The 22,947-nt window shown below is 38.3% G+C and overlaps 1 protein-coding gene across 1 annotated transcript; it reads left to right on the plus strand.

Moving 5' to 3' along the window:
• Positions 1-19,463: 19,463 nt before the first annotated feature.
• Positions 19,464-20,447, plus strand: LOC143394597 (olfactory receptor 6E1-like). The gene has a single exon (XM_076849289.2). It carries the CDS (start codon positions 19,464-19,466, stop codon positions 20,445-20,447), a length of 984 nt encoding a protein of 327 aa, XP_076705404.1.
• The last annotated feature ends 2,500 nt before the right edge of the window (positions 20,448-22,947 follow it).

Raw genomic sequence — 22,947 nt, forward strand, 5'->3', positions numbered from 1 at the left:
TGACGCTCATAAATTATTTTATAATAAAAAGAGAACAAAATTGTTACTTTAATATTTTTCCTTACTTAATTCATTTTACATTTATCCTGACTGAAACAAGGCCACAAAAAAATTCTATTTGTCATTTCTGCCCCAACTGAATATTTATTTGAGTCAAAATCTGTTTGACATCACCCTCAAATCAAAGTGGTCAGGTAACAAGATGTCCTTCAACCTACAGTGATAAGAAGAACACAATTTCATAGCTAAAGGCAGATAAAGCGAACATCATTTGCCAGCTACCTCCCACAGCTGTGACATTGATTTCTAAAGCCAAGAAAAAGACAGTTTAAATCAACACAGCTTGACAACAAAGCACAAGCTGAGTTAGTATGAGGAAGGTTCATTGTCTGGTATGCTCATTTCAAATTACTTTGGAAAGGCAAAGTTACCGCTGCTAAAGTTCTAATGTCTGAAAATCTGTGACTCTTCCAATCCAAAAGAACACTCTTGAAAACCATGATAAGAAAGTTTATATCAACTGCATCGTTACAACATACTTACAGGTGAGAAAACAAAGGAAAAAGCAATCGGTGCTAACACTAAGTTCCAATACAAAGCATTTTCATTACCTCAAAGCAAGCAAAAGAGCCTCAGAGAATACTTCCCTGACATGGGACATTTGACTTTCAGACAAAGGCTGCTCTGTACTTCAGAACTCAAGAAGACAATTCAAAGGTAACTACAATTCACTTCCATCCAATTTCACTTGTACTTTTGGCTGTGACCTGTCTAAACTTAATCAGATATTTCTGAGAACCAGAAAACAATTCAGAAAGTCAAAATGGTGTTTATCCCAAACTGAAAAATTCTCCAAAGGTTAGTGTTGAAATAATAAGTGTGTTAACATCTGTTGCTTTTTTCCGATATGCCAGGCTATATTTAGCATTTCACCATGCACTTGTTCAATTTTCTCATTACAACTCATGCAATCAGCAATAATAAAATCTACATGTGGCAGATAGTATTTTCTAAATACAGCCACAACAGTATCTCCTATCCTAAACATTCTTCTACAATGTGAACTTGCCACTCCTCCAAATCAACAGGGTGGGTCCTGGGTGTGTCTTCCTTCAAACCTATAGGATTTGATCAATTGAGTATAGTAGAATGATGTCACATAACTTCCAAAGCAAGGTCACAGAAAGGCCTACAACTTCTACCACCCTCTCCCGGGAAAACCAGACATCACTTAAGAAGTCCTACTACTAAAGGTGATCAAGCTGGAGGATGATATATGAATGTCTCTAATCAACAGTGCCAGCTAAGCTTCCAGCCAACAGCCAGCCTCAGCTGCCAGTCATGTGAGTGAGCCGTCTTGGACAACCAGGCCAGTCAAACTGTCAGGCGACTGCAACCTCCTGAGACACCTTCCAAGGAGAATTTCTCAGCCAAGTCCTTTCTAAAGTGCTAAATATTGGGATAATAAATTTTGTTTCATGATAAGATATTCTTCTCAAGAATGTGTTCATTTTAGTACATACATCAGTAGAATGCTCTGTGGAAAGAAAACTGACTTCACTAAAGTGGAAAAAATCTACTGTATTTTGTGATGGAGTCATTTTCTCGGATTCTATCTATAGATCTATTAAGTAAAATATTGAAAACTGCTTACATAACACTTACTTTAGTACAGCAAAGACAAGTGCCTCAAACTACTGTGGTAAACATCCTAATAAGAGAAATCCCAGAAAATGACTTAAGTTTCTCTCTCTTTAAAAATCCACTTTTCCGGGGCTGTAGCTGAGACTCAGTGGCAGAGCACTTGCCTAGCATGCATGAGGCACTGGGTTCCATCCTCAGCACCACATAAAAATAATCAAATTAAATGAAGGGATTCTGTCCATCTACAAGTACAAATTTTTTTAAATTCACTTTAAGTTGGTTGAGTTGACCTTTCAGAGGTTAATTCTTTCAGAATTTTCTCAAATCACAAGCTATATGTTAAGATTTTATAGATAAATTCAAAGCAAATTTTATACAATTTTGATTTTTGTGTGTGTGTGTGTGTGTGTGTGTGGTGCTGGGGATTGAACCCAGGACCTTGTGCATGCAAGGCAAGCACTCTACCAACTGAGCTATATCCCCAGCCCTACAATTTTGTTTGAAGAATAATATTTAGACAAAACAAAATTGAGAACCAAGGGAATATAAGTTCTTATGGAATTTTAATATGGTTGTATGAAAGATTTGTCTATAAAAGAATTTATCCTTTTGAAAGTTGAATCCTTGAAGAATTGTGATACAGTTCAATCCTATAATGTGTGTGTGTGTGTGTGTGTGTGTGTGTTTTGTGTGTGTATGCACAATGCTGGGGATTGAGCCTAGGGGCATTCAATGTTATAGTGCCAGACCTTTATATTTTTTATTTTGAGACACAGTCTTGCTAAGTTGCCCAAGCTGGCATCAAACCTGCAATCCTCCTGACTCAGGCCCTCAAGGTGCTTGGATTACAAGTGGCACCACAGTGCCCAGCTTCAGTTTAACAGTTTTGAGAAGATATCATTGTGGTCAGTCATTACACACTTAGGGGCATTTGCCAGTTCACAACCCATTCACCACCCTCAGGACAGCTACAATCATGCTATTTACTATATGCCTCTTGATCCCCTTTCCTTACTTGATGAAACCAGGATACACAACAGATTTAATCTCTTGAGAATACGGAACTGTGACTCACTGATTCTAGGCACACTGTGCTACTCACTTAAATGAATGTAATGAAAACTCAGGAAATGAGCCAACCATTGTGCAGCAGCCATATCTGCTATAAAGTATAATCAAGGCAGACAAAGGAGGCTCACAGGTTTATAATTCACAGAATAAAGCAGAGGCAGTGGCAATGGATCCAAAAATCAAAGGGAAGGAGGGAAGGGGAGAAAGGGTGGGGAGAGAGAAAGAGAAAGAAACAGGGGGAAAAAATAAAAAAGACAGGCCAACTTTATGCTTCTGGCTTTCAGATTCCAGGGCTTGTTGTGAAACCAGATGTACCTCCTGTCCTTGGGATGCAGAATATGATGTGGTATCCCCTATGGTGACATGGTAACCACCCTTCAGGATGGCTGACAATAATGCTCACCTCTGGTATTCATGACCTGTGTAGTGCCCTACCACAGTGACTAGTGCTGGTTCATGTAATCATAAAATATTGCAGAAATGATGATGTGTGGCTTCTGAGGCCAAGCTATAAAAAGCATCGCAATTTCCACCTTGTCTTCTCTTTGCTCTGGGGAAAACCCTCATGGAGAAGAACTGGGGCTTCTTGCCTATAGCCTACACCATCTTGCCAGACATGTGAGTGAGTCATCTTGAAAGTATATCCTCCAGCCCCAGCCAAGCTTCTGGATGACTGCAGTCCCAGCCAACATCTTGACTGCAACCTCATGAAATGGCCTGAGCCAGGACAACCCAGTAAAGATATTCCTGAATCCCTGACTCACAGAAACTGGACATGTGTTTATTAAGGCACTAAATTTTGGATTATAGGACATGCAGCAATAGGTAACTAATACATACTCTTTGAATAATTTCTTGTGGACTAGAGTACTTTGGAGATTATTATTAGTTGGGTAATAGAATGTCCAATGGGATTTTTCCTCAGAATTATCTCTGAAGTATAGACAAAAAGCTGGATATAATAGATGCTAAGTATCCGGTGTTCTAAGTTCAAGCAGCTGACAGCAATTGGAGTCCCTTTGAGTTCATCCTGGGACTCCAACTGGAAAATACTACAGCATACTTGTCTCACCAACAATGATATCACACACAAATAGGAAAGTACTGCAAAGAAAGTAAATTGAAGGTCTTTGGGGGAGTGTAGCCCCTCTCTCTGAAAATATAAGAGATGTTGTAGAAAGAATTATTCTTTGGATCCCTTAGAGAAAATATTCTACTCCTTGATTCAGTTCTGCTGGAGCAGTGTATTTTGCTTATCTGCTCTACGTTAAAGAGAAATGAAATTTAGAGAGAGATGATAAATCTGAGGAGCAGTGGCAGCCATAAGTTATCCTGCATACCCACTGCCTGTTGTACAAAGATGTATTCGTCATGGTTCAAGAAAATGACAAGGAAGGGAGTTCCGGAGGACAGGCCCTCCCACCACGCTGCGGCCCAGAGTTCCAGAGGAGAGGACCGCCTGGTGCCCAGGGATACATGGTGAGCCACCCCATGCTGGGGTTCCTTATTCACCAAAGCATGGCTGTACAGCCCAACATAAGGATACATATAGGCTTGAAGCTGCCACCGCTACGAAACTGGGATATTGCCACTTCTATTCAAGGGACAACAATAAGGACCTGGTAAGACGTCACCAAGGACCCTGTGGGCCTGGCTGCACCAGAGGTTTTTCTACTAGGGGTGCTAACAGTTACCCTGTTGCTGAGGTAACAGAGAATCTTGCCTCTCTTGTTTCTCCTACTAACAGCCAACTTCTTATGATTACCCTCTCACTAGTCATATAATCTGATACCTCCATATTCTCACATTCTACCTCATAAACATTTCAACCAACCCCCTAACCCCCTTCAACTATTAGAAACTATAAACCATTATGCAAACCTATTGACTAGAAGGAAGAAGATAACCAAACTCATCATTTCTGATTATAGTGCCAAAACGTTAAATGTAAAAATAGAAGCTAACTGATACGGCTGCACGTTGGGTACATTGAGTGCTGTAATATTGATCTCTCCCTTGAGAGTGAGCTATTGGTAACCTACAGGGATACTATAAGACAATAGGGCAGAAGCTGTAATACCTTGGATCTATATTGCAAGGGAGGAAGACACATGGACATCATGAAAAAACAAGGAGGAAAACACACCAAACAAACCAAGATACTACAACAATAGAATCCATAGATGGTGCAGTAGGTGAAACGTCAGAGAAGGGGTTCAGAATATAGATAATTAAAATGATTTGGGAATTAAAGAACGACCTAAGTGAGCAGATAGAGGCAAAAATCAATCACTCCAACAAGAAATAAGAGAGCAAATACAGGTTGCAAGAGATTACTTTAAGAAAGAGATAGAGATACTGAAAAAAAAAATAACCCAGAAAATCCTTGAAATGAAAGAAACAATAAGCCAATTTAAAAACTCAATATATAGCATCACCAACAGATTAGATTACTTGGAAATCAAAATATATAACCTTGAAAATAAAGTTGACCTCACAGTGAAGATAGTAAGAAACCATTAACAGAATATCTAAGAATTATGGGATACCATCAAAAGACCAAATCTAAGATTTATTGGGATAGAGGAAGGTTCAGAGATTAAAACCAAAGGAATGCACAATCTCTTCAATAAAATAATAGCAGAAAATTTCCCAAGCATGAAGAATGAACTGGAAAATCAAATACAAGAGGCCTATAGGACACCAAATGTACAAAATTATAACAGATCTACATCAAGATAAATTATGATGAAAATGCCTAGCATACAGTATAAGAATAGAATTTTAAAGACTGCAGAGAGAAAAATCAGATTACTTATAAGGGAAGATCAATTCGGATCTCAGCAGATTTTTCAACCCAGACTCTCAAAGCTAGGAGATCCTGGAACAACATATACCAAGCTCTAAGAGATAATGGGATGCCAACCAAGAATCTTATATTCAGCAAAATTAAACTTCAAATTTGACCATGAAATAAAAATCTTCCATGATAAACAAAAGCTAAAAGGGAACGATTGTGAGTATAATGACTGTCACCACTTGGACCATGAAATAGGAAGGTAAGTATAGCAAAGCAACAAGAAAAAAAGATCATCATGGCATTGATTGTGAATCTGCCATTCCAGCCCTGGATTTCTTTCATAGAGAAAGAAATAAAAGTATCTTATACAAGAAAGAAATGAAAGCATTTACTAAAGCTACTGAGTTTCTGTGATGTTATAAACAGTGGAGCCCAATCCTAATGAACTTTACTTCAAATAGATATCTCCAAGTTAACATGTCAAAAAGAACTCTTGATTATTCCCCAACACTTGTTTCTCCTAGCATTATCATTCACCTGGGTGCTCACGGCAAAACCAAAGATTTTTTTTTTCTCTCATTGTACATTAAATCCATCATCAGATCCTGTTGATTCTACCTTAAAAACAAATTAAGAATTTGACCATTCATTCTTCACTTCTCCAATATGGATGACTGTAATAGCTTTCTATGTCATCTCTCTTTTTTGACATTTTTTCCTTTTTTTTTTTTGCAGTGATGGGGACAGAACCCAGGGCGCATCATTCTAGGCAAGTGCTCTACCACTGAGTTATATCCCCAGTTTTTTTTTTTACAAGTTTAATAGCTATTTATTAATTTCATAGTGATTCAGGAGACTGCGTGAAGCTACCAAAAATATCCCCAGTTTTTCTATTTCCATTCTTGTCCCTTAGAGTCTATCCTTCAAGAGTAAAGGATCCTTTTAATACCAGGTGCAGTGGCACACACCTGTAATTCCAGCAGCTCAGGAGGGTGAGACAGGAGGATCGAAAGTTCAAAGCCAACCTCAGCAACTTAGAAAGGCCCTAGGACACTTAGCAGGACCCTGTCTCAAAATAAAAATAAAAAGGGTTGGGGTCCGGCGTGGGGGCACACACCTGTAATACCAGCTTGGGAGGCAGAGGCAGAAGGATTGCAAGTTCAAAGCCAGCCTCAGCAATTTAGCAAGGCACTAAGCAACTCAGCTAGACCCTGTCTCTAATAAAATACAAAATAGGGCTAGGGATGTGGCTCAGGGGTGGAGTGCCCCTGAGTTAAATCCCTGGTACCCCAAAGCAAAAATTTTTTTTAAAGAAAGAAAGGGCTGGGGATGTTGCTCAGTGGTTAAGCATCCCTGGGTTAAATCCCTGGTACCAAAAAAAAAAAAAAAAAAAAAAAAAAAAAGAGAGAGAGAGAGAGAGTAAACGATCCTTTTAAAATGTAAGTTAGTTCATTCATTTTAACTAAATCACCCTTTCTCAAAATCCTCCAATTTCTTCTAATCATACTCAGAATAAAACCCAAAACCATTTATAAAAGGCAAGAAGAAATTAATCATTGTTCTACACAAGAGGAACAATTTGAAAATAAAATTAGAAAAATAACTATAAGAGCATCAAAAAGAATAAATAAATTTAGAAAATAAATGTAAGACCTGTATACTGAAAACAACAAAACATTACTAGGAGAAATAAAAGTGAACCTAAATAAATGGAAATTGGATGACTCAATCTTTTTAAATGACAGTTTTCCACAAAGTGATTTCTATAATCACAAGATTCCCAATCAAAATCCCAGCAGTTTTTGAAAAAATTGACAAACTGATTCTAAAATTGGTATGAAATGCAAAGGATCTAGAATAGCCTAAAACAATTTTGAAAAACAACGTGATTGAAGGACTTACACAATTTAATTCCAGAACTTACTATAAAACTACAACTGTCAAGACTGCATAGTATTAGTATTAAAATAGATATGTAGTTCAAATGAACAGAATTGAAATTACAGAAACAAACCGTTATGGTTATGGTTGATTGATTTTTGAAAAATGTGTCAAAGCAATTTAATAGAAGAAGGATAGTCATTTCAACAAATGGTGTTGGAAAAATAGGATAGCCAGACATTTTAGAAAACGAATTTAGGTTGGGGCACAGTGGTTTATGATTATGATCTTAATGACAAGGGAGGCTGAGGCAGGAGGACTGCATGTTCAAGGCCAGTATGGGCAACTTAGTGAGGCCCCAAGCAACTTAGAGAGACCTGTTTCGAAAAATAAAAAGGTCTGAAGGTGTAACTCAGAGGTAGAGCACCCCTAGATTCAATCCCCAGAACCACTTGGACCCTTATTTCACACCATACACATACACAAAAATTAATTCAAAATAGACCACAGATATAAGTTAAAGTGCTAAACTGATACAATGTCTAGAAGAAACACAGGATAAAATAAAAGATTTCTTAGCTATGACACCAAATGCATGATCACTAAATGTAAAAATTGATAAATCGCATATAATAAAAATTTAAAGCTTGCACTTCAAAATATTCCATTAGGAAAACAAAAAGACAAGCCACAGACTAGAGAAAAATATTTACAAATCATATGTGTGATAAAGAACCTATATTTAGAAAATATATTAAAAACATTAACAATTCAATAAGAAGATATCTCAAGTTCACAAAGCCCAAAAGATTTTAATAGACATTTCACAAAAGAAGGTATGCAAATGGCAAATAAGCACTTTAAAATTATCAACACAGCCTGAGGATGTAGCTCAGTGGGAGCCTGCTTCCCTAGCATTTGCAAGGCTCTGGATTCCTATAACAGCAAAAAACTAAATTAAATAAACCAAAAATTTTAAAAAATTAATCATTTAAAAATTAAAACACCAACAAGATATACTAGAACACTAGAACAGCTACTATCACAAATCTGACAACATTGTGAGTTAAAAATACTTTGAATATAAAATAAATATTGATAAAGCTATTGGAAAGCTAAAAAAATAAATAGAAACCATGAAAGAATAACAAAATACTAACAAGAAAGATTAGGAAGTTCTGGAAAATAACACCCCCCACCAAAATCTAAAAACAATAATATAGTAATTCAAATTAAACTTTAACAGGGTAACACTGAAGAAATCAAAGAAGACACCAAAAGATATAAAGACCATGGGGCTGGGGTTGTGGCTCAGTGGTGTAGCGCTTGCCTAGCGCATTTTTACTAGCATAAAAACAAACATATAGACCAATGGTTCAGAACAGAAGACACAGATGCAAGGCACTGGGTTCCATCCTCAGGATCACATAAAATAAATAAATAAAGGTATTGTGTCCAACCAGAACTAAAAGAAAAAAAAAAGATATAAAGACCTCCTATGTTCATAAATAGGTAGAATTAATATTTAAATGGCCATAATACCAAAAGCAATGTACAGAGTCAATGCTATCCCCACCAAAACCTCAATGATATTCTTCACAGAATTATGGTTCTTAAGCTCATTTGGAAGGATAAAAGACCCAGAATAGCCAAAGCAATCCAAGTCAAAAAAAGCAATGCTGGAAGCATCACAATACCCAAATTCAAATAATGCTACAGTGTTGCAGGGTCTGACCTTGGACTCTCATGGAGGAATGCTTAGTTTGCTCATTATGCAGCAGGGAAGTCCTAACAAAGAATACTATGTTTGGGGACAGAGTACTGTCAGAACACTGGCAAGTGGCATTTCCTTGGTCCTTTGACAAGAAGTTATTCCTCTGTTGGGACAAGGTCAGCCTACATGGCAGTTTCTGGACTTCCTAATATGATATATTGTGTATCATCTTTGGCCTATTATGACTGTTATATGTAAATTGGCACATACCCATTATAAAAGCTATTTTTGCTGCACAATAAAACTCTGAAACTGTCTCTGAAACTGTCTTTGGAGGGTTTCTCTCCACCCTTAAGCTCCCCACAGTCGCTGTTGGAAGGACTACAAGAGCACTATAGAGCTTTAGTAGCAAAACTGTGTGTTACTAGCATAAAAACAAACATTTAGACCAATGGTTCAGAATAGAAGACACGATACAAAACCACACAAATACAGTCATCTAATCCTTGACAAAGATGCCAAAAACATACATCGGAGGAAAGACAGGCTTTTTAAACAAATGGTGCTAAGAAAACTGGTTATCCATATGTAGAAGAATGGGACTAGACCCTTAACTCTCACCCTGCACAAAAATCAACTCAAAATAGATCAAAGACCTAGGAATTAGACCAGAAACTATGCAACTCCTAGAAGAAAGCATAGACCCAACAATTTAGCATATAGGCTCAGGCAACGACTTTTTCAATAGGACCTCTAAAACTCATTAAATAATGACAAGAGTTAATAAAAAGGATGTCATCGAATTAAGAAGTCTGTGCACAGCAAAGGAAACAATTAAGAATGTGAAGAGACAACCTACAGAACAGAATAAAATCTTCGCTAGCTACTGGCAGAAGATTAATATCCACAATATATAAAGAACCAAAAAAACCTTAATACCAAAAAAAAAGTCACAATTAATAAGTGGACAAATGAACTAAAAAACACTTCTTAAAAGAAAAAATAAAATGGCCAACAAGTATACAAAAAAGTTCAACATCTTTAGCAATAAGGAAATGCCAATCAAAACTATGCTGATGGGGGTGCTGGGGCTGGGGCTGCGGCTCAGCGGTAGCACACTTGCCTGGCATGTGTGAGGCACTGGGTTTGATTCTTAGCACTGCATATAAATAAATAAGATAAAAGTCTATCAACAATTAAAAATATATATATTTAAAAAAACTATGCTGAAGGGATGGGACTATATAGTCCAGTGGCAGAATTCTTGCCTAGCATGTGCAAGGCACTGCATTCAATTCTTAGCACCATAAACAAATAAAATAAAAGCATTCTGTCCATCTATAACTCCAAAAAAATTTTTTTAAACCACACTGAGATTTCCATCTCACTCCAGTTAGAAGGACAGCCAACAAAAATACAAACAATAATAAATGCTGGAGTAGACGTGGAGGAAAAAGTATCACTTTTACACTATTGATGAAATTATAAATCAGTAAAACCACCATGGAAAACAATATGAAGTTTTCTCAAAAGACCAGGAATTGAATCACCTTATGACCTAGATATACCACTCCTCAGTATTTATCCTACAGAATTAAAGTCATCATACTACAGTGATACATGCATACCCATGTCTATAGTAGCACAATTCACAATGGCCAAACTATGAAACCAGCTTAGCTGTTCATCATACACAATGGAGTTTCATTCAGCCATAAGGAAGAATGAAATTATGTCATTTGCAGAAAAATGAATGGAACTTGAGGAAATTAATGTTAAGCAAAATAAACCAAATTCTGAAAATCAAGAGTCTTGTGTTTTCTATCATATGTGGGAGCTAAAGAAGAAAAAGGAAAAGAAAGCAGGGGTACAGGGGCAGGGAATCTCATGAAAATCAAAAGAATATCCATAGAGCAGAGGAAAGGGACCAGGGAGAAGGAGGAGGGAAGGAAAAGGGGAAATACTGGGGAATTATATTCACCAAATTATACTGTTATAGCATGTTCACGTATGATTATGTAACAACAAATCTCATCTAATAACCTACAATTATAATGCACCAATAAAAATATGAAAAAAATTCAACAGGCTAAACATACCACTGTAGACAAAAAATAGTGAGCAAGAATATAGATCTGAGAAATTTACCCAGATTGTGACTTAAACACAAAAAGAGAAGAGAAATATGAAAGACAGATTAAAAGACATAAAATTGTGAATGAGAAATTCCAACCAAAGTCTAATATAACCTCCAGAAGTTAGAGAATAGGGTGAGTAGCAAAGTCTAAAGATAAAGATGAAGTGAATGTGGGCATTCTGGATACTAAAATGTTCCCTGACTCTCTTTCCTCTTCTGGGCTTCTAGAATGCTGGTAATAAAATGTTTGCCCTCTGGATAGGGAATTGACAGAATCTTCTCTGGTAAATCTAACCAATCTAAGAGGAAAGAACTACTAAAGATACAGAAATCATATATTCCTCAAAGCACATTGGCAAGCTCAAGATATGTTCAGACCATCCCAGCAGCTTTATAGTTCTCTGATATAACTTTATCTCCTAGTATCCATGCCCTCTGCAATCCCCTTTCACACTCAATGGGGCTGACTCACAACCAGTAAAATACTGAGGAGATGACAGTGTGTGGGATTCAAAGGAGGTCATAAAAGTCATCACCACTTTCAACTTGCTCTATCCTGGATCACTCACTATGAAGAAGCCAGCTGTTATGTCATCAGAACATTTAAACAGTCCTATGGAGAGAATTACTGTAAGTAAAAAAAAATCATCAGTTTTAATTGAAGGAAATAAATAAATATTGGTTAAAGAAAGTAAATCAAGGCAGCCACAGTAACACACCTGTAATCCCAGTGACTTGAGAGGTTGAGGCAGGAGGATAACAAGTTTGACACAAGTCTCTGCAACTTAAACTCTATCAAAACAAAAAATAAACAGACCTGGGGATGTAGCTCAGTGGCAGAACAATCCTGAATTCAATAGGAGAAATCATGCACATTAAAAAAAAATAGCAGATATAACCAACAGATGAATTTAAAACAAAAATAGTTTTAATTATAATTGCTTAATAAATAAAGTGATTTGATATTAATAATAATTATAGATCTATAGGTTAAATCCTCAGGATATCATGGGAAAAAATCAGAAGAGAAAGGAAAGAAAATAACATGAATTGAATACTTATTATGCATAAGGAAAATGTTGCTCAGAGATTAGAAGCTGCCCAGAAGGCAGAATGAGAGTCAGTAGGTACAACGAGATCTGATGCTAAGGTCAAAATCTTTTCTCCAAAACACAAGTGGAACCCAGAGGAGATTTTGGGGTGCAATCTTCCAGTGTGGACTGGTGATTACTGGGCCTGGAGGTGTGCTGATTTATAATCTCCAGATCAGTTGGCATCCAGTGAAGAGCCTAAAGCCTACCTAAGCCTAAACCCCCATCCAGGAGTTCTGCCTACAGGATTACCTCTTTTGCCTTAGCAACCCCACCCTGAGGATGGAGCAAGCATCATACTCCAGACAATCCCACCTAACTGCTGAAAATGGAAGCTGAGAATCTTTTGAACTCCAATGGAAACAATTCCTTAACTTTTCATCAAGATCTTTTTTTTTCCTTTTCTCTGCTTAATTGTGACATTAATGGTTCATGGATATTTATAGACATTCATATTTGTTTTTTTCTTGTCTCATTTCTAACACTTTTGAAACCAGTTATTTTTAATGGATCAGTTTTTTTTTTCAGAGTAGAAATTAGAAGTTTATTAAAGGACAGCAGAAAAGACTTCTCCTGGAGGAAGAAGGGGACCCAAGAGGTGGAATAGCCGTCCGGTGCCCACCTTACCCTCCAGAAAGAAAGAGAGAGAAAGATGCACCTCAAACAGACATGGGGTGCGTGCACTTACCTCGGTGTAGAATCTCGGTATGGGACCTCCAATATGTTACCGCTGTTGACTGGTGACGAGTTCTTGCTTCCCCAATGTTGAAGAATAACACCAAAGAAGCACGCCGAGGCAAGGTCAGAGTAGAAATTAGAAGTTTATTAAAGGACAGCAGAAAAGACTTCTCCCAGAGGAAGAAGGGGACCCAAGAGGTGGAATCCTGGATCAGTTTTTTGAGGGCTACAAAATTTGATTAGCATATTTCAGTTTTGTTTTGTATTCTTTTATTTTTAAAATTTTTACTTTTTATTTTTATTTTTAAAATTTTTTTCTCTCATTTATCTGTTTCCCTTGAATCTCTTTTCTTTTTTCTTCTGCTAACAGCCAATTTTTATTGTTCTCTCTTTCACTCTTCCTTTAATACTTCTATCCTCTCTCCTTCTTTCTCATAAACATCACATCCTACATCATTTCTGTTCTCTCCCTGTCCACCATTCAAAATTGTAGACCATCTTGCAAACATACTGTTTTTATTGTAGGCAATAACTGATCATATCATTACTATTTGTTGTGACAACATTGTAGATGTCATAATAGGAATTATTTGTTTATTATTATTATTATTATTTTAATGCTGTATATTGTTTGAACTGCTTGTTATTATTTGTATCTCCCTAAATGGTGAGGTACTGGCCTTCAGGAACACTATAACTCTACAGGGTAGAAACTCTACTGCCTCATATCCATACTGTTAGATGGGTAGACACACAAACAACATGAAAAAGCAAGGGAACAAGTTACACCAAACAAATCAAGATACTTCAATAATAGAATCCGATACTATGGTGGAAGAAATGTCAGAGAAGGAGTTTAGAATGTACATAGTTACATTAGGACAATATAAGGAGTGACATCAGAGAGAAAATACAGGCAGTGATATTCACTTAAATAGATATTCTGAAAAAAAATCAAGCAGATATCTACAAAATGAAGAAATGAATAAATGAAATTAAAAATTCAATGGAAAGCATCACCAATAAAGTAGACCACCTGCAAGACAGACCTTCGGGCAATAAAAAAAACTATATAATCTCGAAAAGAAAGAGGCTAGCGAGAGAGAGAGCGAACACACCAGGGAGTGGATTTTTATTGGGGAACAAAAAATTCTGGGGAAAATCCTATCCAATGAAGATTAAGGGGGACAGTGTCCCAAGGTCAGGTGAGACGATTGGGTCTTCAGGGGTTGTGGCCAGACACGCCTCCACACAGACAAGCCCTCAGACCCAAGAAGGGTGGGGAAAGCTCTGAACACAAAGTTGTGTCTAAATACCTCTCGCCCAGCCAGGGAGGTGACTCGAATCACATGCAAGGATAGCCTCCCACAACAAGTCACTTTTAGAGGGAAACCAATTCAGATCTCTGCTGATTTCTCAAGGGAGGATGTCTTGGAATAATATATACATATCTCAAACTCTGAAAGAAAATGGACACCAGCCAAGAATACTATATACAGCAATATCAAACTTTAGAATTGACAATGAAATAAAAATCTTCCATGATAAACAAAAGTTAAAAGAAATAACAACTAGGAAGCCTGCTCTACTAATCTCACTTCCTAGGTTATCCAGAGGTGCTAAATGGATCTAGAAAATTTTATAATCTGTTTGAGTATCCAAAAAAAGTTCTTTATTATTTGCAATTTTATAATCTGAGTATCTAAAAAAGTTCTTTTTTTAAAATATTTTTTAAAATTTGTTTTTAATATTTATTTTTTAGTTTTCGGCAGACACACTTGTTTGTATGTGGTGCTGAGGATCGAACCCGGGCCGCACGCATGCCAGGCGAGCACGCCACCACTTTAGCCACATCCCCAGCCCCTAAAAAAGTTCTTTATTATTTGCAATGGTTCTTTAAATCTCTAAAATAAAGGAGGCACAATTATATTCATTATATTAACTAAAAGGAACTTGTAATCCACATCCAAAAATAGAAATTTTTTTGAGAAGTTGTAGTAAGAGCCAAAAGAGTTGGAAGAGGCTGAGTGAGGCTCATTAGACTGATGCTCTGGGGAATCCCAAGTCCCACTAAAAAACAGAAGTGAATAAATCCCTCGAGAAAACAAATCTGCATCCCAAATCTCTCAGCCCTGCTGTCACCACACAAAGACATGGGTTTATTCCAGGGGTAGCTCAGCCACTGTCTCCTAGAGCCTCAGCACCTATAGAAGAAGCATCATCACAGACACTGGGCCAAGCGAGGAAGAAGAAAGTCAGTATCACTAACAAGGAACTCATTAGGCCAAGAGGAAAATGAAGAATGTTCCAAAGGATAATTGCACTTTTCCAAGGCTTTCCCCAAGGATGAACTTGCTGAAAGTGGAAGATTTTGAAGCAACCTCAACTCATCAGCCCCTTTGAGCTGAATGATGACAAAGTCCAAGGAAACCATCCTACTCTGGGGAATCCAGCTGTCCACTCAGGAGGCTCTGGAAAAGGACACGTTCTTAGAGAACACCACCAGACTCATGAGATGGACATCTTACACAAACACTATAAGATTTGCATTTAGAGCCCACAACACTATTGCAAACAAGAAATAGCCACAAGACCCAGTTATCTTCTGTACTCCTGTGAGAAGTGTACCCAAAATGACCTGATTGGGATTTCCTAGAGGGATTCTGGACACTGGACAGTGCACCTTCAGGGCAATCTCCACCTTGGGAGCTCAGGAAAAAGGAGAGAAGCGGTGGTTTCCTCAAATTTTTCTCTTACTGGCACTTGTGATTAAATTCTGATTTTAGTCTGGCATACAAGGCTCTCATCTATACCTTTTCCCCCACCATCCAGCTCAATGCTAAAACAGCAGGAACTAAGTCAACAGTTAGTCCATCTGGGCCATTATGTCACTCACTCACACTGGGGACTCTGCCTGCCCAGAGTGCAATGTTGGCCCACCCTGTGCTCTGCGTCTCCTTGCAAAACACAAAGCTCTGAATGAAACTAACTCTGAATGAAACACTGACTCTGAATGAAACGCTGACTGCTTTTCTTTAGATGGGGAAGATCTCTGCCTCATTCTAAGTGGACCAGAACAGTTCAGAAGAGGATGCAGCTCTAGCTATGGCAAGACAACCTCCAGGTCAGGTGTACTTTCCCACTGGACATGACACAACTGCCCCCTAAAATGATGAATGGTCTGAGGTGGATTGTACAGCCACGTCCAGGTGCTCAGGCTGCCACACAAGTCTCTCCTTACACTCATCAGGCAAGTAGGATCAAGGGGGAAGGGCCTGGGACTCATGAAGCAGCCTGCTTCCCTCTCTAGCTAGAAGGCCTCCCAGTGGTGACATCTGGATCAGAATGGGGATGGGTGAGCAGGAATGAGAGCTAACATCAGTCCTGTCTATGGGCTCTATCCCTCAGCTGGTCTCAAGGCCTTTGCTAGGTTTATCTGTGCTGAACATATGACTCAGGGTGAACTCAGGCCTTTCTCCTCCATCCCACCCATATTCAGTCCCTCCTCACCTTGGGGCTGCTCCTGTCCTTCTCCCCACACTTCCCACCCAGTACTTCCCCCTGGGTAATACTCATTCTAGGTCCTCATAATGCTACTGGGTATCTCATACATGTCAAATTCTTCCATTGTTCTGGGGAAAGCTGGGTACATTTCTTGGTCTCCTTTGAGCCAAAGCATTAGGCTGCAAAGACCTCTTTTTCAAATCACTGATGAATCTAAACAATGTATAGAACCTAGAAATAACTTCAGGGGAGGAGTCTTAGTTTTATCCTCAGGGGCTAATGAATATTTTCTGCTTTTTAATAAGTGTAAATAATGTTAGAAATAATGGTGGTTTGTGGAAAGACTTTGCATAGTGTAGCAAGGTGGTAATACAATTAGAAAGGGAATGTTAATGATATTTACCAGTTTGTTCTCCCTACTGATACCACTTCCATCCCTTCATGCCCCTGCCCTTCCTACACCTCCTTCCTCCCAGTTACCCAAATTGGTTCCTATCTTATTCTCTAGTGACTGGCAAATAATTCTTGCTGTAGCTATGTCTGATAATGCTTAGTGCTGACTTTTTTTTTTTTTTTTGGTAGCCTGGATTGAACCCAGGGGCACTTCACCACTGGGCACTCACTGAGCACACTCCTTTTTAATTTTTTATTTTGAAACAATGTCTCACTAAGTTGCTGAAGGTCTTACTAAGTTGCTCAGTCTGACCTCCAACTTTTGATCTTCCTGCCTCAGCCTCCAAGAACAAAAGGTTGGTTAAGAAAAGTAAGAAAGGATAATTTGTGTTTCTTTTTTTTTTTTTTTTTTCTCCACTCCTGGCTACAGATGCTGACATTTAAAGAGAAATCTTAAGTGTTTCTTGGTTAGAAGTTTTTCACTGCTGGGAGCTCTCTAGCAGATACAAACAGACTTCTATCTCCTTACTAGCCCCAAAGCCACCTTCAGGAGGGAGAATCTTCCTTGAGAGAATGGTTGTGAGGAAATGGTTCATCTTGTGAGGAAAAGTCTGCTTGGCATGTTGATTTTCCAAAGTTGTGGTCCCATAGTATATACTACATATGTGACAGGTCCTCAACCACCTGTGTGTCAACCTCCCACCAAGTCCATCTCTCAGACATCTGAGCGGATGTTATTCACTCAGTCAGTAAATATCATTAAACTTCATAATTTCAAGAAAAAATGTATCCCAAGTGGCTTACAAGTTATGAAGTTTAGCAAATAAATTTTTTTACTAAATGGGAAACAGATGAAAACTATAGAAATAGAAATAAATGTGAAAATATTATGACAGACATAATCTGGAAGACATAATACAGAAGCACTCCTTCATTCAGGAGAAAATGCTTTATAGAAAGATAGTACTTATTGAGGAAAGACTAAAGGATAAGTAGGATTTGAAATGCTGATTTCTACAAACTGAAAGAATAGCCTGTGCAAAAGCACAGGTGCAGGAAAGTGAATAAAGAACCCAAAATTTGCAGAATCTGTTGTATCTGGAGCTCAGGGTATGTGGGAAGATGTGCTGAGAGGAACTTGTAAATATCACTGGGAAAGGACCATTAAGAATTCTGAATGACAAATTCCCATATTGGAATTTTTATTTATGTAGATATTATCTGAGTTTTCTTCATTTTATTTATGAAAGTTCTGTGTCCTCACATAAATATCCTCTTGTCTTTTTATTCATCTAAATACTCAAGAACAACATCAACAACTCAGGTAATCTGAAACAACAACACCCTCAAATATGAACTATTTGCAGATGAAAATCCACTATTGGAGGAATGACATGAAGAAATAGTGTTGAATGAAGTTTATGTAGAGAGGAGCAAAGAATTTATTGAGAAATAAGAACAAAAGGTTGGTTAAGAAAAGTCAGAAAGAATACTTTGTTTCTTTTTTCATTTTTTAATATTTTTACTGTAGATGGTTACAATATCTTTATTCTATTTATTTATTTTTATGTGGTGCTTGGGATTGAACCCAGTGTCTCACACTTGCTAGGAAAGCTCTCTACCACTAAGCCACAACCCCAACCCTTTCATTTGTTTTAATTAGTTTTACCTGACTGTAGAAAGCACTTTCACACATCATTCATAAATGGAGTATAACTTCTCATTCTTCCGGTTGCACATGGTGTAGAGTTACACCGGTCAGGTAGTCATATGTGCATAGTGTAATAATGTCCAATTCATTCTACTATCTTTCCTACTTTAGTGCCTCCTCCCCTCCTTTCACTCCCCTCTGTCTAAAATCCAAGGTCCTCCATTCCTCCCTAGCCCCAATCTCCTTATTGTGACTTAGCATCCACTTATCAGAGAAAACATTCAACTTTTGGTTCCTTGGGATTGGCTTGTTTTGCTTAGCACGATATTCTCCACTTCCATCCATTTATTGACAACAGCCACCATTTCATTCTTCTTTAAGGTTCAGTAATATTTCACTGTGTATACATACTGCATTTTCTTTATCCATTCACCTAGGTTGGCTCCATGGTTTAGCTATTGCGAATTGAACTGCTATAAACATTGATGTGGCTTCATCACTGTAGTATGCTGATTTTAAGCGTTTGGGGTATATACTGAGGAGTGGGAAAACTGAGTCAAATGGTGGTTCTATTCCAAGTTTTCTGAGGAATCTTCACTACTTTCCACTGTGATTGCTCCGATTTGCAGTCCCACCAGCAATGTATGAGTGTACCGAAAGGATAATTTTTAATTCTGAGCCTTACCGAATCACCACTTTCTTCTAATACACATATCAATCAGAGACCAGGCACGAGACAGGTACCCCAGAGGCTCTGCAAATAAGTCTTTAGTAGCTCGTAGTGAGAAAATGTGTCCTTCACAGAAGTAAAGGATTTGTTAAGCCCCAAATAGGACACTCATCCCTCTGTCTTTCCGGTTCCAGCTTGTCCTCAGATGCTCAGAGCACCACAGACCCTGATGCTCACCACCTTTGATACTCCAGCTTCAGCAGAGGTCAGAGGAGTCATGGGGAACCACACCACTGTCACCGAGTTTGTCCTGCTGGGCCTCTCAGATGCCTGTGAGCTACAGATGCTCATCTTCCTGGGGCTCCTCCTGACCTACCTCCTCACACTGCTGGGGAACCTCCTCATCGTGGCCATCACCCTTGTGGACAGGCGCCTCCACACCCCCATGTACTACTTCCTCCGTAACTTTGCTGTCCTGGAGATCTGGTTCACCTCAGCCATCTTTCCCAAGATGCTGGACAACATCCTCACGGGACATAAGACCATCCCCTTAGCTGGATGCTTCCTTCAAAGTTTCCTCTATTTCTTCCTTGGTACCACAGAATTCTTCCTATTGGCAGTGATGTCCTTTGACAGGTATGTGGCTATCTGTAACCCTTTGCATTATGTCACCATCATGAGCAAAAGGCTGTGTGTCCAGCTAGTGCTCTGCTCATGGATGACAGGTTGCCTTCTCATCTGTGTTCCCAGCTACCTCATACTTCAGCAGCCCTTCTGTGGACCTAATGTCATCAACCACTTCTTCTGTGACAACTTTCCACTCCTGGAACTCATATGTGCAGATACAAGTCTGATAGAGCTTCTTGGGTTTGTGATAGCCAACTGCAGCCTCCTGGGCACTCTGGCTGTGACGGCCACCTGCTATGGCCACATCCTCCACACCATCCTGCACATCCCCTCAGCCAAGGAGAGGCACAGAGCCTTCTCAACCTGCTCCTCCCACATCATTGTGGTGTCCCTCTTCTATGGCAGCTGCATCTTTATGTATATCCGGTCAGGCAAGGGTGGGCAGGGGGAGGACCAGAACAAGGTGGTGGCATTGCTCAACACTGTGGTGACCCCGACACTCAACCCCTTCATCTACACCCTGAGGAACAAACAGGTGAAGCAGGTATTCAGGGAGCAGGTGAGCAAGCTCCTCTCACAAAGTTGAGTCAGACCTGAGAGAAGGAAAAAAATCACCTCCTTGTCTAAACCTCTGCTGATGAAAGTCTTGTCCTGATCTCCACAGATTCTCCCTTCATAGACAGGTTTTTGTCAAGTGTTCCATTCTACAGTAGTTTTCTGCATGCATTACTGGTTATTCAGTCTTGTTTAGAGAGCACAGAAAACTCAATATAACACTACTATGTGTTATATGTCTATATGTTATATGTCATGTATGTTATATGTTACATATCTCTGAGCTACTCAGACTAATGTGGAACTTTCAATCCTCTTGCCTCAACCACCCTAGTAGCAGGGATTATAGGCAAGCACCACTTTGCCCAGAAAAAAACAACTTTCTCCTTACATACATATTTCATTTGTTTAATCTTTATGTAGTTAAAATATGTAACATATAATAACAAGTCCAATTATCAAAGAGAGTCTTGTAAGTCGACTGCTGGGAAGGAAAACATACATGTTCAGAAGCCTATTAGCTGCAAAGGTTCAGCATGCTATGGACACAAATCATTTTGGGATTCTGTACAGCACTGAGTTGGAGAAAAGAGCTGGCAGAAACATATATCTTATGTTCAGACTCCAGCTCAGCTACTTACTAGTCTTAGAGAAATAAGATTTCTCTGTATCTCAATTATGCATATGTAGATCATCATAATATCTACCTCATAGAATCCTATACTCATTGAATGAGTCAATTTTATTAGAATGCTTAGCACAGGGTTTGGCATAGAGTGTCACATTCGGTGTTAAACATTATGTTTTCTAGAAGAAATAAGTCAAATAAATTAAGTCAAATAATGAAGGTAAATTAACATATCTACTATCTTACAGAAAATTAAATTCAATCCTCACTGCATATCTTAACCTAAGCAAATTCAAAATAAATGGAATAGATAAATATAAACCTGAAAACATAAAATGAAAGAACCTTTAGGTAGAAAATGTATTAATGATGCATAGAGAATTTTTAATGAAAAAAATATAAAAATAAGCTTATAAATTTAGACATTTAAGGTTTAAAATTTCATTGTGTCAGAAGTGAGCAGAAATAATGTAATAGCCATATGTAGTTTCTATCTGTCTGGCATCCATTCCCCATTATTAACATACTAGGAACCTGATTGTCTCAGGAGCATTCCTTCCTATTGTTCCATGCAACTAGGGTGGTGCTGACTGCATCCCCAGTCAAACTACAGCCATGGATATTGGCCCAGACATGGCCACATGATGAAAATCAGATCACTGGGCCCAAATGAGTCTCAATTCAGAGATGTTATAGGAACTTATAATGAGGCTCTCAGCAATCCTGTCTCAAAATTAAGAATAAAAAAGACAGGACTGGAGTTGTGGCTCAATGGTAGAATGCTTACCTAGCATGTGTGGGGCACTGGGTTTGAATCTCAGCACCACCTATAAATAAATAAAGGTCCATCAACAACTAAAAAAATATATTTAAATTTTTTTTAAAAGATAAAAAGGCCTGAGGATATAGTTCACTGGTAAAGAATCCCTAGGTTCAATCCCCAGTAATAAAATAAATAAATAGGTCTTTAGCACAGATGTGCATTCAAATAATACTTGGAATCAATTGAAGGTTAACTATTGAAACCTATATGAAACATCATAGTTTATGGTAAAATGTAGAAATGTTACCCTCTGAAAACAGGAATGAATTATCAAGTACCTTTATTGTATAGTTTCTAAGCAGTGCACTAGAATAAGAAAAAAAATTAAAGAACTAAGTAGGAAAGGAAGAAATATTATCATTATCACCACTGACATGCTCTTGGAATTAATAAGTTCATAAAAATTGAGACTGAGAATTAGGGTCTTGCCATGATAAATACCTCAAAATTGAAACTGAGTAATGGATGGAGGCTGGAAGCTTTAGAGAATCAAGCCTATATTGCTATAAATACAGAATTTCAGGCAATTCTATTGAGATCCAAGAGGACAAGAGCTGTATGGAGAACCCAAATCTTTTTAGGGGTTAGTCAAATGGTCATGATCACAATGTTGGTAGAAATGTGAACAGAAATTTCATTCTGATGAGATCTCAGATGGAAATGAGAACCAAGGTGTGAAACTAAGCATTTTCAAGGAAAATAATTTCAAGGAAATTATATTACAACAGAACTCTTCGAGCAAGTACCAGATGGACATTCTCTCAAAAGCAGATAAAAAGACAGGCAGGCAGGCTTGTGAGACAAGGCACCAGGAGGTTTATAAGATAAGGGCTACCCTGAGCCTTTAGAAAACAACCCATTACTTCTGAACTTTTACATTGGACCTAACATTGTCATGATTAGGTAAAAGGACAGACCGCTGACTTGACCAATCATCTTGCTAAGGATACAGTGAAATACCATTTCAGTCCAATGGTCAGGGTGGAAGGCCACCCTGCCCATGAGTTGAGCATCCTCTCTCAGCCTTGAGTAAGGAGGGTGTCTGGTCTGGCATGACACTTCCCCCGCACTGTGTGAAGC

This window comes from Callospermophilus lateralis, chromosome 3, assembly GCF_048772815.1.
Source record: "Callospermophilus lateralis isolate mCalLat2 chromosome 3, mCalLat2.hap1, whole genome shotgun sequence".
In the NCBI taxonomy this organism is placed as follows: Eukaryota; Metazoa; Chordata; class Mammalia; order Rodentia; family Sciuridae; genus Callospermophilus; species Callospermophilus lateralis.

What these genes read in the sequence shown, in the direction of transcription:
- LOC143394597 (XM_076849289.2), top strand. Translation starts at nt 19,464, where the DNA reads ATGCTCACCACCTTTGATACTCCAGCTTCAGCAGAGGTCAGAGGAGTC.